The 12,798-nt window shown below is 38.3% G+C and overlaps 1 protein-coding gene across 3 annotated transcripts in view; it reads left to right on the top strand.

The window, feature by feature from the left end:
* LOC145492290 (neural cell adhesion molecule 1-like) overlaps positions 1-12,798 on the top strand; it is a 64,770-nt gene that overhangs the window by 19,473 nt on the left and 32,499 nt on the right. For all 3 annotated transcript variants that reach the window (XM_081471704.1, XM_081471703.1, XM_081471702.1), the window contains exon 3: positions 10,678-10,932. In XM_081471704.1, coding sequence (XP_081327830.1) covers positions 10,678-10,932 — 255 coding nt within the window. The remainder of the gene's footprint in view (positions 1-10,677; positions 10,933-12,798) is intronic.

The following is a 12,798-nucleotide window of genomic DNA, read 5'->3' as shown; positions in this document are numbered from 1 at the left end:
AACCATCATTAAAACTAAAGTTTAACGTAGGTGATAAAGTCAGAATAAGTAAGTACAAGAGAAAGGTGTTTGACAAAGGATATACCCCAAATTGGACTGAAGATGTATTTACAATTGATAACATTCAATATACGAATCCAATAACTTAAAAATTAAAAGATCTCAATAATGAAGAGATACAACATAGTTTTTATGAACCTGAGCTGTTAAAAGCCAAACAGGATATAATCAGAATTGAAAAAATCTTCAGGAAAGATCATAAGAAAAAGCAAGCTTTGGTAAAGTAGAAGGGGTATACTGATGACTTCAACAGTTGGGTGCCTTTGAAAGATTTGAAAAAGATATAAATGTTAATTGAGTAATGTATATTAATGACATTGCTCAGTTGTGGTAAAAATAATATAACCTATATACACTTATACGTGTTAGATGTTGTTTTTACTACATCTGTTTTTTTGCTATTAAGGTAGCCAAGATTTAATATAGATCTTGGGTATTTATTCTTATGACAGTTTTATCATCTTTGTCATTTTCAGCTACACATTTTGTATTATGCACATATTTACCACTGTTTTTCTTAACTTCACAACATTTGTTACATTTGTACTCTTTGTTTTTCTATTTTTCATTTTTGTGACTACTGCGCTTGCGCAGCAGTCACTATTGCCATCGTCTGAGTTTTCTGAAAGTAAGTAAGTAACAATTGAATATACTTCGGAGCCAATCAGTACAACAAATATCCATCTCACGGTCTCTCACAAACACTTCATATCAAGGATGATTTGCCGATAGTCATCGATGGCTGCCTCCTTCGATCTCAGCTCTTGGAAGTGTTCTTTGAAACTGAGGTGAGTTTTAAAAATATTTTACAACATTTACTTCTCACAGCTTTCATATTTTGTTTCCAACCGATCAGATAAAAGGTTGCGTGAGGATTTACAGGTGTAGGTCAAGATAAACGGCAAATTTCTATTGTACTGAGCATTGATTTGTGGACACACATTGTAAATAAACAACCCTTGCCGATACTTCATAATTTTGGAAGTAGCTTTAGCCTCGTAGGAGAAAATCTGGGCCTCTCTGGAGGAATATATGGCGCCAGTGTGGAATAATTGAGCCTCTTTGGGGCAGGTATTGAGCTCTGATGTTTCATAATTGAGCCTCTCGAGCAACCATGTTGGGATAATCTTGTAGTGATCGATAAACTACTTAAAGAATAGAGTATTTCTGTCGAGGAACCATTGGCTGATAGTCGCTCCCCCGGAGATTTGATGCTCTTGAAACAAATATTTGTCTGAGAAGCGAAGTTTCGAGGGCAGATATGCTAGTTTTAAGAACATCAAATTTCCAAGGAGCAACTATCAGACCAATAGTTCAGAGACATAAACACTCTATTGTCTTTATTGTTCATCACTAAATTATCTTCCGCGGGCCAGTTCAAAAATTATATTGAATTATTTTCAACTTTTTTAGATGAAAGCCGTGAAAGCCAAATGTAAAATTTTAAAAAGAAAACAGAGCTGACAAAAACCCACTTAATACAATTTCAATTGTTTGTTTTCTATAAGCTAGATTGTTTACAGAAAAATGTTCATGGACAAGTACTATTAATCCGCGTATTTTCCTCGGACAGGCACTGAGGGCTGGTAGTATCTCGCAGATGAACACTATCACATCAGGTGATCAATTTAAACCAATAAGAATCGGGAAAATTTAGTGGTGAACTGTAATGAATGATATGAGAACTTTGTTGTACTTGATAGATTTAAATGATTGTAGTTCAAATGAGTCATCAACTACTGTGAACAGACTAACTGCCAGAAAGCTTTTTAAACAAGGGAAAATCAATCGACTTTCGAATTCTAGAGACAGGGAACCATCCAGAATTCTTGGTGGTGAATATTTTTTCCCCAATGTATGGTGATCCTACATTTCATTGGAATATTAGAGCCTCTGGGAGGTACTCCCAGAAAAGTTGGGGGGGGGGGTGTGTGCAGCCCACTTGCCAAAACCCTTACCCTATTTATGACCAAAATCTGTGATATTCCCTACCCTATTTAAGACGACCAAATATTCGATACCCTATTAAATCAAAACCCTGTTTCAGACCTGTGTTATAATACATTCCCTAGTTGAGACCAATGTTAAATTGCTGTTAACATAATTTGTGATGGGCTTTTGTTAATTTTCTTTTTGATAACAGGGTTCGTACGGGTCTTGGAAAACCTGGAAAGTCCTGGAATTTTATTGTGGCATTTTCCAGGACTGGAAAGTCCTGGAAAAGGGCCAATGGTCCTGGAAAGTTCTGGAAATCTGTTAAACTCAAGTAAAAAAACATGAAATGTATGGCAGACAGTAAGGAGAATTAACATTAAGATAATGGGAGTGAAAGGGTTAATGTGAATTTTAGAGTCCTGGAAAAATCAATCTGAATCCTGAAAAAGTCCTGGAAAAGTCCTGGAAATTTGTTTCTGAAAAAGGGTACGAACCATGGATAATGATGAAAAAGTGGCTTCTTCTTAAAAACATACCCATATCAAGGCTTCAGTGCAAAAACCATACCTTATTTATGACCAAAATGGCCAAAATAGGCTAAAATCGATACCCTATCTATGACCAAAATGGCTGAAAAACCATACCTTTTGGGGCCGCACATACCTATATAGCTCATATAAGGGAATACCCCCACCCGGTATTAGAGCTCTAGAACATCCCACGAGGTTTATTGAAAGCAAAATGAGATTTCCAGAATAAATTTGTCACAACAGGGTGCCTTGTACATGGTGTTATAATCTCATTATTCAAGCTCTCGCAGACAGAATCCAATCCACTTATTGCAGAAATCAATGTTATTTAGGTCACATAGATAAATTACTCTATGTATCAACAGGACCATTCAACTTTGTACTAATGTCAGCTGTCAGTAACACAGTTTTGGTGATGTCTGAAACTAGCTCTTCTCTATCAAAAAGAGAATGACTGGAGGAAAAAGTTACATATAACAAAGCAACAAGAAAAAGAATTATACAAACATTTAACCTACCTGCTTTGAGGAAAAAAATAGTTAAAAAGTGATATTATTTATATGCAGTAATACCTAGTTACATGTATATCTAGCTACATATGTGTATGTAGTAAGTTTTGTTTTATTATTTTTGTGGATAATGTAAACTAAAGGCAGGTGTGGTCATGTGTTGATCAATTTCTTTGATTGATACTTGATCAACCCTTCATCGACCCTTGATTGACACTCGATCAACATCTCAGTTGACAGTTGGTCGAGAGTCAACTAATTTTGGATTGATGCATATGAGTCGGTCGACACTCAGCGGACTTTCAACTGACTGTTGATCAAGTGTCAATAGAGTGTCGAACAAATATCAGTTGGGATGTCAATTGAGTGTCGATCAAGATTTTGATCAAGTGTCAATTACAGGTTGATTGAGGGTATTGATGGACACTCAACCACAGATGCATTTAGTACACATTATCTATTTTTTGTCTGTTTACTCTGTTAATAGTCTCTGGAGAAAGCTTAAAACCAATTTGAATTGTTAAACAATGCATTCAATATGTTTTGCTCTCTTTACTACTCGATATACAAAATAAGGAATTGACGACATCTTTTAAAAAGATCTGACCAACTTGTTCTGTAATTAATTATTGCAGGGGCAGATCCAGGATTTTTCAATAATGTATGCCCCTGAAATGTTGCAAATTGAGAATTGTGAGAAGTAATAAAAACGGTTGACTACAGCAAAACAACTGTGGAGGGCTTTAGTGAGGATGAATGGTTGGGCATAAAAACGAGCCTCAATGTTTCACAGTAGAGTGCTGCCTTGTACCTCAAGGTTACTCACTGGTGTAACTGTTATCACTATTTTAGCTGATCACAATGAGGTACCTGTTCAGAGTGTTTGCCTTAACTCACTCACTTACTCATCCCTGTAGTGCCGGCTGCAGCAAAAGTTACCTCTACTTCTTCCATAATACAAGCACTCTCAATTAACCCCAGAACTGTTGCTATGATTTGTACCATTCTCATTGTGTTGTTTACCATAAATCTTATTTTATCAGTTTATTAAAATATTGAAAAAATGTTTTTGATTGTCTCATCAGGTTTGTTTACTGATTTCTTTTCGTACACCATACATCATACACTGCTGATAGTTTTACACTGTTAACTGTTACACTGGCGACACCCCATGTACTAATAGGTCATTTTTGATGTATTAAAATTCCAAATTGGAGGCTCGAGGAAATACAAGAAAAGAAGTTCATTGCTGATACGGCTTCATTATATTTCAAATCAGTTGTTTCTGATTGGTTGTTCAGTATTATATCATATTTAATTAATTCATCAGCGTGTTTGATTATTTTTCTAGCAATCTCGTATTTGTGAAATATATAGCACCTATGGTCCCACCATAATTTTCTGGTGTCGATGAATTCATCCAACAGATCCTCTTATTCATAAGGCAACCCCCTATCATAAATAATATTCATATATTGTTGGGTTGTATAGCTAGTTAACTTTTTACCATTTAATAAATGATTATTAATATCCTTGAACTTGCCATAATTTCGGTCCCTAAATTTTCCACGATTATTATACATATTTATCAATTTATTAAGATTCATTACTACCAATATATACATGTCTTTTTGATGGGGCTATATTATTTTATGTTGAGCAAATGGTGAAGCAAATTTTGATTTTCAGAAGAATATGATAAAAAAGTAGGTTAAAGCCATGATTTTGAAATGGCGGGCTATTTTTTGATTTGTGGAGGGGTGGGAAGACTTTTTTTGAAAAAATATTGAAAAATATATTTTCAAATGATGGGCCATTTTTTGATTCCTGGAGGGTTGGGAGTCATTAAATTTGTCCACGAGTGGGCTTAAAATGGAACATGCTCTGAGAGGCCTGAAAATGGCATTTTCGAGTTGGGGCCCGGCGAGGGTATTTTTTCGATTTCTAGAGGATTGAGAAGGCCGATTTTTGGCTTAATAGCCCAGAACCACTAAGTCCTATACTACTTGAGTGGCCATATGAAAGGGTAAAATTATAGAGGATCATATACTGGTTGACATTTCAGAATGTGACCGTTAGAGGGCAACCACATTAAGAGATTTTTTTCTTTAACAGGCTTCATACACTTTTTTTAGAAAAAAATCAAAAGCTTTTCAAGGACTTCAAGGCCCATATTTTGAAAATTCAAGGACCTCTTTTCGGAGGAATTTGATGGGACAACAGTTGCACCAAGAGTAGTTGACACCTTAGCTGATGCACACTTTCGGTATATTAATTGTTCTGACAGTTTCTAGTTGAAACTTTTGCTACTGAAAATGACGACGAAGTGAAGAAATCACTGATCTTGATGGACATTTCAACACTATGATAGTTCTTTGCAGATTCTTGGTGTTTCTTCCCTTTCATATGACTAGTTAATGCAGATTTCCCCATGAAAGTGAAATCAATGCTTTTCATATATACAAGCAAAACAATGCTTTGAATGAATTCTGGCTGTCTTTTCGTAGTCATGCCGTGTAATCCTTTTCTAGCCATTTTTTATTGAAATGACATGTCTGAAATTTTTTAGAAACCTTTGGGTCAGCAAAGTCGACAAGAGTAGAACAGCTGATCACATTATGTTGCACATACTCTGATACATGCAGACGTGTGCAGTATGAGTACCTCGATGTGCACGGGCACAAAAAATGCAGGTACACTGGGAACAATAAGGGTTGCATCAATTGGGATAACAAGAGTTCACTGTTGGGAACTCTACAGCAAATGTGTCACAAATTCTCATCATAATCAATCATTTAGTGAAAATTGCAGGACTTTCAAGGACCTGTATTTATGCCAGCAAATTTTAAGTACTTTCAAAGCCTTGAAAAAAGACTCCTGAAATTCAAGGGTTTTCAAGACGTGTACCAACCCTGTCTTCTAAGAAGTATTCTTATATTTTTTTGCCCCATTGTTTCGCTTGGACAAAATAATGTAGGGTTCCACTGTACTGTCAATACACCCAGAGGCAGCTTCAACAAGAGGAAAAGGGAAACTTTGTGAGACACACAAAGATTACCCAGTAATTTTTTTGAGATTCAAAGAGGTGTTAGGCAAGGCTGCCGGCTCTCACCTTATTTATTCATCCTAACGGCAGAGAGCTGCTGACCACGGCAATTAGGAAAAATACCACTATAAAAGGAATCTTTGTTAATGATGTGGAAATTAAGTTAAGTCAGTATGCTGATGACACAACACTTATATTAGACGGGTTACGTGAATCTCTCCTTTCATCCCTCGCAAAGCTTGACGATTTCAGCAAAGTCTCTGGCCTCAGACTCAGTGATAAGAAAACGGAAGCTCTATGGATCGGCGCAAGTATTGGAAATGATAACATTCTGTTATCAGGAAAAAAACTTAAGAGTGAGTGTCGGCAAGAATCAAGCAAAGTCAGAAATTAGCGGCAAAAATGTGAAAATCCAAATTTGCTCAAACTTCGGCTATTATTAGCCCATATTGAACTATTCATCGATATGTGGTTCATGTCTCAAATAGATTTTTGTCTTGGCGGAAAATGGCGATTCCAGATTTCAAGGCCAGATGTGAGAAAACTAAGCTTGAAAATTAGTAATTTTGAAGAAAACGCATGTCTTAAGTATAAAGCCAGAAGATATCCACATGCAATCAGCTTATTCTACAACTTTTCCAGGTTTTATATTGTAATTTCTATGACATTTGAAAAAAATTCCTACATTGTGCGAGATCTGAAAGAGACCCCCATGTTTCTTTACGGAAATCAGTACCTAACTTGAAAAAATAATTAACCGTACTACCTTTATCACAAAGTTAACGAAACTTAGAGATCAAACCCCATTAGAGATGGGCTTTTAATTGGTATGATTTTTGTTCTGGGGAAATTAGGCTGTGGTCTATGAGAGAGCGCTTAAACTTGCACTTATTCGCGAAATCAAACGAGAGATTGTGTGACCGACCGTGACAGACAGATCTATTCTTTCCGCCCAAGCTCAATGAAAGAGCTCGATGAAAATATAGTGGTTGTTGTTGTTGTTGTTGTTGTTGTTGTTGTTGTTGTTGTTGTTGTTGAGTCATGCTATTTACGTGTATTACTATGTGCATTCTTTTCATAATTATTCTTGTTTTATCAACGTTTCCTTTAACTTGTATAATATGTTTGCATGCTCAGTACATATGGATGTTATTTGCCCGCTGGTAAGTCCATATAACGACAAACTGTGACCGAGGTCTTGAAAATGCTGCCCGAGGCCGCAGCTCAAGGGCAGCATTTCCAAGCCCGAGGTTGACTTGTTATTTTGTTTTCCTGCGGTAAATTGGCTTACAAGTGGGTTTGTTTACACAACTGTGTCTCTAAATCGGCTTACTTGCCCTCTACAAACGATTCGTAAAAAATCTTCGCAACGAACTCAACGTCTAACTTAAATACCAGACACAAAAGTATGTGTTAAAGAACAGATACGTTTCAGTCTTCCAAATTAAGAGTAAATGTCCCCAAGGATCAAACAAAATCGAAAATTACAGGCAGAAATTCGAAAACTCGAAATTGTTCAAACTCCTGCTATTAGTTGACCATATAGAAGTATTCATCATTATAAGGTTAATTTGTCAAATAATTCGATGTTTCCGGTACCAACAAATGACGAGAAGCGTTTTGGTGGCCAGATACGATAAAATCAAGCTGCCAGGCAGTAACAATATGTGCCGTAATGGTGTACAGTCATGAGCGCTTGCTACAGCTACAACCTTGAACCAGGTTTGAGAGCAAGGCCACAAATGGCTTTTTCCTTCTAACTGTAATTTCCGATATGTCGAGACCAAAGGATTCACAGTTATCCCGTAAGATTGATACAGAAAAGGAGCCAAGCTTGGAGTTCAACACTAACTCACAGATGTTGTAGGAGTCATATATGATTGGATGTGAATGCTGAGTGCTGACTTCAGACAAAACCTTGTTACTAAGTACACTCTGAAGGTCTTCTCCTGGAGTCTCGTCCTCACTATCATGCTGATCTGCCTCGACAGTTCGCTCAGCAGCAAGACGAGAGAAGTAACTGCTAATTTGCTGGCTTGTGAGAAAATCCCCATAGTTAAATAGTCTCTCCCCGTTGGTATCTTTTGCAGTCCTCATGGCTTTAGAGACTTCAGTCGGGTCCGCTTTCTTTCCTGTTCTCTCTCCAATTTGGAACTTGGCATTAAGGTACTGCTTTTGGTTTTCAGTAAACTTCGTGCGACGGGACTGTGACGATTTCAGTGCCCATCCCATCGGAAGAGTTGTTGGCACAGTTGGTAGTGATGGTCTTCTTCCTTCCAGGACCGTTGGGCATTTTCTCGCGCCACATTCCAGTTTAGTCGCGTATTCTATCATGGCTTTGTCATAGAGCGTTTCATACTCTAGAGCACGCTTGTGCTTTCCGCAGTCAAGTGTTTAACAAGCGACGAATGCCGTGTAAACGTCTTGACACATCCGTCTTCTGGGCATGTAAATAATCGACACTTGTTAGCAGCATCAACATCAGCGCTTGACTCATCTGATGACTCATCTACACAGTCTGAGTTGCCTTCTACCTCAGTTACAGGGGTTTGGCCACCTGTTCGTCTGGGTTTTACTGGAACAAAGCTTGTGATAGTCTCGCTGGTCGAGGGTCTGATCTCCATTGTCGGCAGTTCCGATTGTTCAGAGACATCAAACTTTGTCCAGGGAATACTCTTCCCAGGGCCAATGTCGTAGGCTATACACGTTCTTATCCCTTCCTGGCCGTAGTATAGGTTGCTGACAAAGCTCACTTTCTCCCAATTGAAACTCTTGTTGGATGGAACATTGGGAGGACTGCACACCTTCACACTTACACCGCGCACACCCCTGGAAGACTCGATAGCTTCCTTCATCTGTGCAGCAGTCTCAATGTCGTGTCCAGAATTCAGAATTCTTTTACCAAACCAATCAGATTGGCTTTCCCGGTACTTACGTGGAAGATATTTCATCGCCCAGTCAAGTACTAAAAGAATGGACGAGGCACTGAGGTTGCTCAAGATGTCAAGTCTGCATTCATCCTGATTTACTTACTTACTTACTTACTTATGCCTAGTGCCCCGCCTGGGGCATAGGCCACCAACAAGAGTTCTCCAGCCATCTCTGTCCTGGGCTTTCCTTTCTAGCTGACTCCAGGTCAGCCCCAATCTCTTGATGTCTGCTTCCAAGTCTCGTCTCCACGAGTTTCTAGGCCGTCTCCTTTTCCTCTTTCCCTGGGGATTCCAAAACAGGGCTTGTCTTGTGATGTTGATAGAAGGCTTTCGAAGAGTGTGGCCTATCCATCTCTAGCGTCTCATCATGATCTCAGCATCTTCAGGCCTCTGGTTGGTTCTTTGCCAAAGATCTTCGTTGTTGATGGTGATTGGCCAACGTATCCGCAAAACCGCTCAAAAAACCGAACGAATATTACGCTGAAAAAGAAAGCTGTTTGTGATGTTTTGTGTTTTAATTTTGTGTTTGTTCTAGTTACATATATGTAACTTACCAAATGTGGTCAAGACTCGAAAATGTTGACAGGGTCTTCATGCAGTAAACGTGTTTAAGTTTTGTAATCTTATGGATTTACATTACGATTGATATTTGGATATTCTCTCAAAATTGCACGAGCCTCTAGGCAAGTGCAGTGTGAAAGAATGGTCAAATATCACGAGTAGTGTAAATCCTTAATTGCACTCGCATTCGTACGATTACTCATTTATTATTGGACTGAGAAAATTGCGAACATGCGCGCATGTAGTGCAAATTAAGAATTAACGATAAAATGGCCTGTTCTTGGCCAATCATAGTGAAGTAATTTTCTCAGTCATAAACACTATAATAGGACAGGCAAAGGTTTTCTCTGTATCCATTCAAGAGTTGCTTTTTCTTTGTCATTTAGCAGTTTTTATTCGTTGTTTACAGCGACATTTCAAATGACTACAAAACTAATACAAATAAGCAAAAGAAAGAAAGTAAATAACATAATTGAACAAAGGAAAACTTGCACTCACTCTCAAACACGCACACACATCAAGGTGACTACAGCAGAATAATGTGATATTTTAAAAGTGGTTATAATTACAAAAGACAAAATAATACAGTTACAGTATGGCTAACTAGGAAAAAGCATGAAGAAGCTTTTCCCATTTCTTGAAGTGGGGAAGTAGCTTGTCTCTTTTCCGAGCGTTGTGTTGCTCAATTTTATATATGCGTCCTGCCCTGGCAATAAAACCACGAAAAGAAGGCAGTCTATATTTTGCACTTCCTAGAATAAATGTAAAATTTACCTAGCAACATTCAAGAGTTTCGGCCTAATTCTAATTCTATTTCTATTCATGTCTATGTCTGGCTATGAATTAGTTCTTACTCTTGTCCCTACCCTGGCTACTTTTATACACGTAAAGAATCCATTTTTGTTTGTGTATCAATTTCCTGGGTAACTCTTCTCCAAGACATCTTAGTTAAATATCATCCCTTGTGCATGCATTGCATGTCATTTATTTTTAATGCTCTCGTAATATTGTACTTGTGATCTGGAAATATTTGTTCCCCATTTGAAGATTCTATGAAACTTTCGTGTGCTCATTAAGAACCCTTCTCTTTTAACTATCTTTTGTAGTTGCACCACAGATAGACGGGCTTACGGTACAGTCAAGTTACATTGAGGGGTCAGCGGTCAATATCACATGTACAGCATCAGGGACACCAGACCCAGATGTACAATGGATCAGAAATGGAAAAGTGAAAAATTCAGGGAAGAATACAGCGTTATTGACTTTCAGTATTTTAAACAGAGCAGATGGTGGACAGTACACCTGTAGAGCCAACAACACAATAGGAAGTGCTCAAAATCACACGACACTTGTGGTTCACTGTAAGTAATGTTTTTGAATTGCAGATATTTAAGAACTGATGACATCAATGTGATATACAAAAGTATTTTTGAGGAGACTGTCTCATGAAAAGTAGACCAGTTAGTTCCTGATTGAAAACTAAAGTGTTTGTGAATTTCACTCTTTCCTTCTCTCCTTCCTTCGCTTCGTCCTTCGCACCTTCGCTTCTGTTAGACATTTCTTGCATCCACTGACCTTCGCAGTGGATTGCGAGTCGCTTGCACGTTATTTTACATGTTTCATGTGAAACGATTTCCTCACGCTGAATGATTTGTTTTTCATTGGCAATGTTTCTCATTTGTTCTTTGCATTTCTACAAGTACTCAACATCATCACCACAGAAAAAACCTACATGACAAGATTTTATTTCCCGAACCTGTCCATTATAGCTGAGTAATTAGTAATTTTGTAAAGCGTCTGTATGTATAATTGTTAAACTCGATAGCTCAGCTGGTAGGACGCAGGAGAGCAGTGCTGGTCTACTGGCTTGGGGTCACTGGTTAAAATCCGGGCGGTACAAACGATCTTTTCCTTTTTCTCTTTTTCTTTTATTTTTGCTCACGATGAACAGCGCCTGTTTATATTGTCTTTCAAAACTTCCCTGTAGTGTTTTTTTTGCGATTCCCTCATCTCGAGGACGCCATGTATAAAACTAGTAATGACCAAAGGTTAGTAAGAGCGAGCGAGGACGATGCATTGTACTTTTGGGTTAATAAAAATGTAACAGAGTTGTACCAAGCTGTAATCAGTGGCGCATTGAGATTGATGGTTCCCTGTCTCTTTTATAACATCGAACTGATTTGGTGGAACGACCACCCATTTTTCCTAACGTGTCTGTTTTATGCAGCTTAATGAGACACCTCTGCACTTTTGCTGGCGAAGGGTTATTAGTAGTGTTTTGTTTATATTTCAAATCGCAGCGAGCACATTAGGTAATCGTAGGCTTATTTCAAAGAAAGACCTGGACTTACAGACCTCACAGTGCGATGGCTTCGCTGTGTTTTGAGCGAGGCTTGTTACAATACAGTTGACTTATTTCGTGGTGAACAAAGTGGTTTAGTGGTATAACTCTGGCAAAACTGTGCCGATATTTCATAAACAAACCGAAGCGGGTGACAGGCTGACAGCTGGTGTGAAATTATGCACACATGCACGACGAAAAATCAACAATCTCTGACTACACGCTTTTCAGGTCAAGGACGAACAACACTCTTAGTCCACGCTTGAGGTAAAGGACGAACAGATCGGACGATGCTCTCGCTCCACACTTGAGGTCAAGGAAGAACAGATCGCAACTCGCTTGAGGCGGAATGAGGCCACAAAATGACATCAAAGCGACATGAACAGAAACTTCCCAGGTTGACACGCTCGATTTCAATTACATTCTAAACATTCCGTACATTCTTAGTGGAAGTCTACCCGAATAAAGCAAAAATCGAGTCAGGGAAAACTACGTAACTGCTGCGCAGGCGTTTTTAACAGCAACGTTGAGATTAGGATTGCGGGCTCCTCTGGTCGCCCGCAATAATAGTTTGGAAAATCATATCTGACAAATTAACAAATTGACGTCAGTTTTTTATGCGTCTGTCCTCTTATTGATGATAAATTGCGTCATAACATTGTTGAAGTGGCTGTGGAACCACAAGCCGTAGGCGAGTGGTTTCGCAGTAAACGTTGACAATGTTATGACGAAATTTATCATCAATAAGAGGACAGACGTACAAAAAACTGGTCAATTTGTTTTTAACAATAACAAGAGCCCAAAATGGTCAAATGCCGGGAATAAACGAAGGGAAAAGACACCGTAAACTTGCCGTAAACCAAGATAAGTGAATTTATTCAAAATG

Source organism: Orbicella franksi, chromosome 7, assembly GCF_964199315.1.
Source record: "Orbicella franksi chromosome 7, jaOrbFran1.1, whole genome shotgun sequence".
NCBI classification, from domain to species: domain Eukaryota; kingdom Metazoa; phylum Cnidaria; class Anthozoa; order Scleractinia; family Merulinidae; genus Orbicella; species Orbicella franksi.
This window is presented reverse-complemented; position numbering and strand designations above follow the sequence as displayed.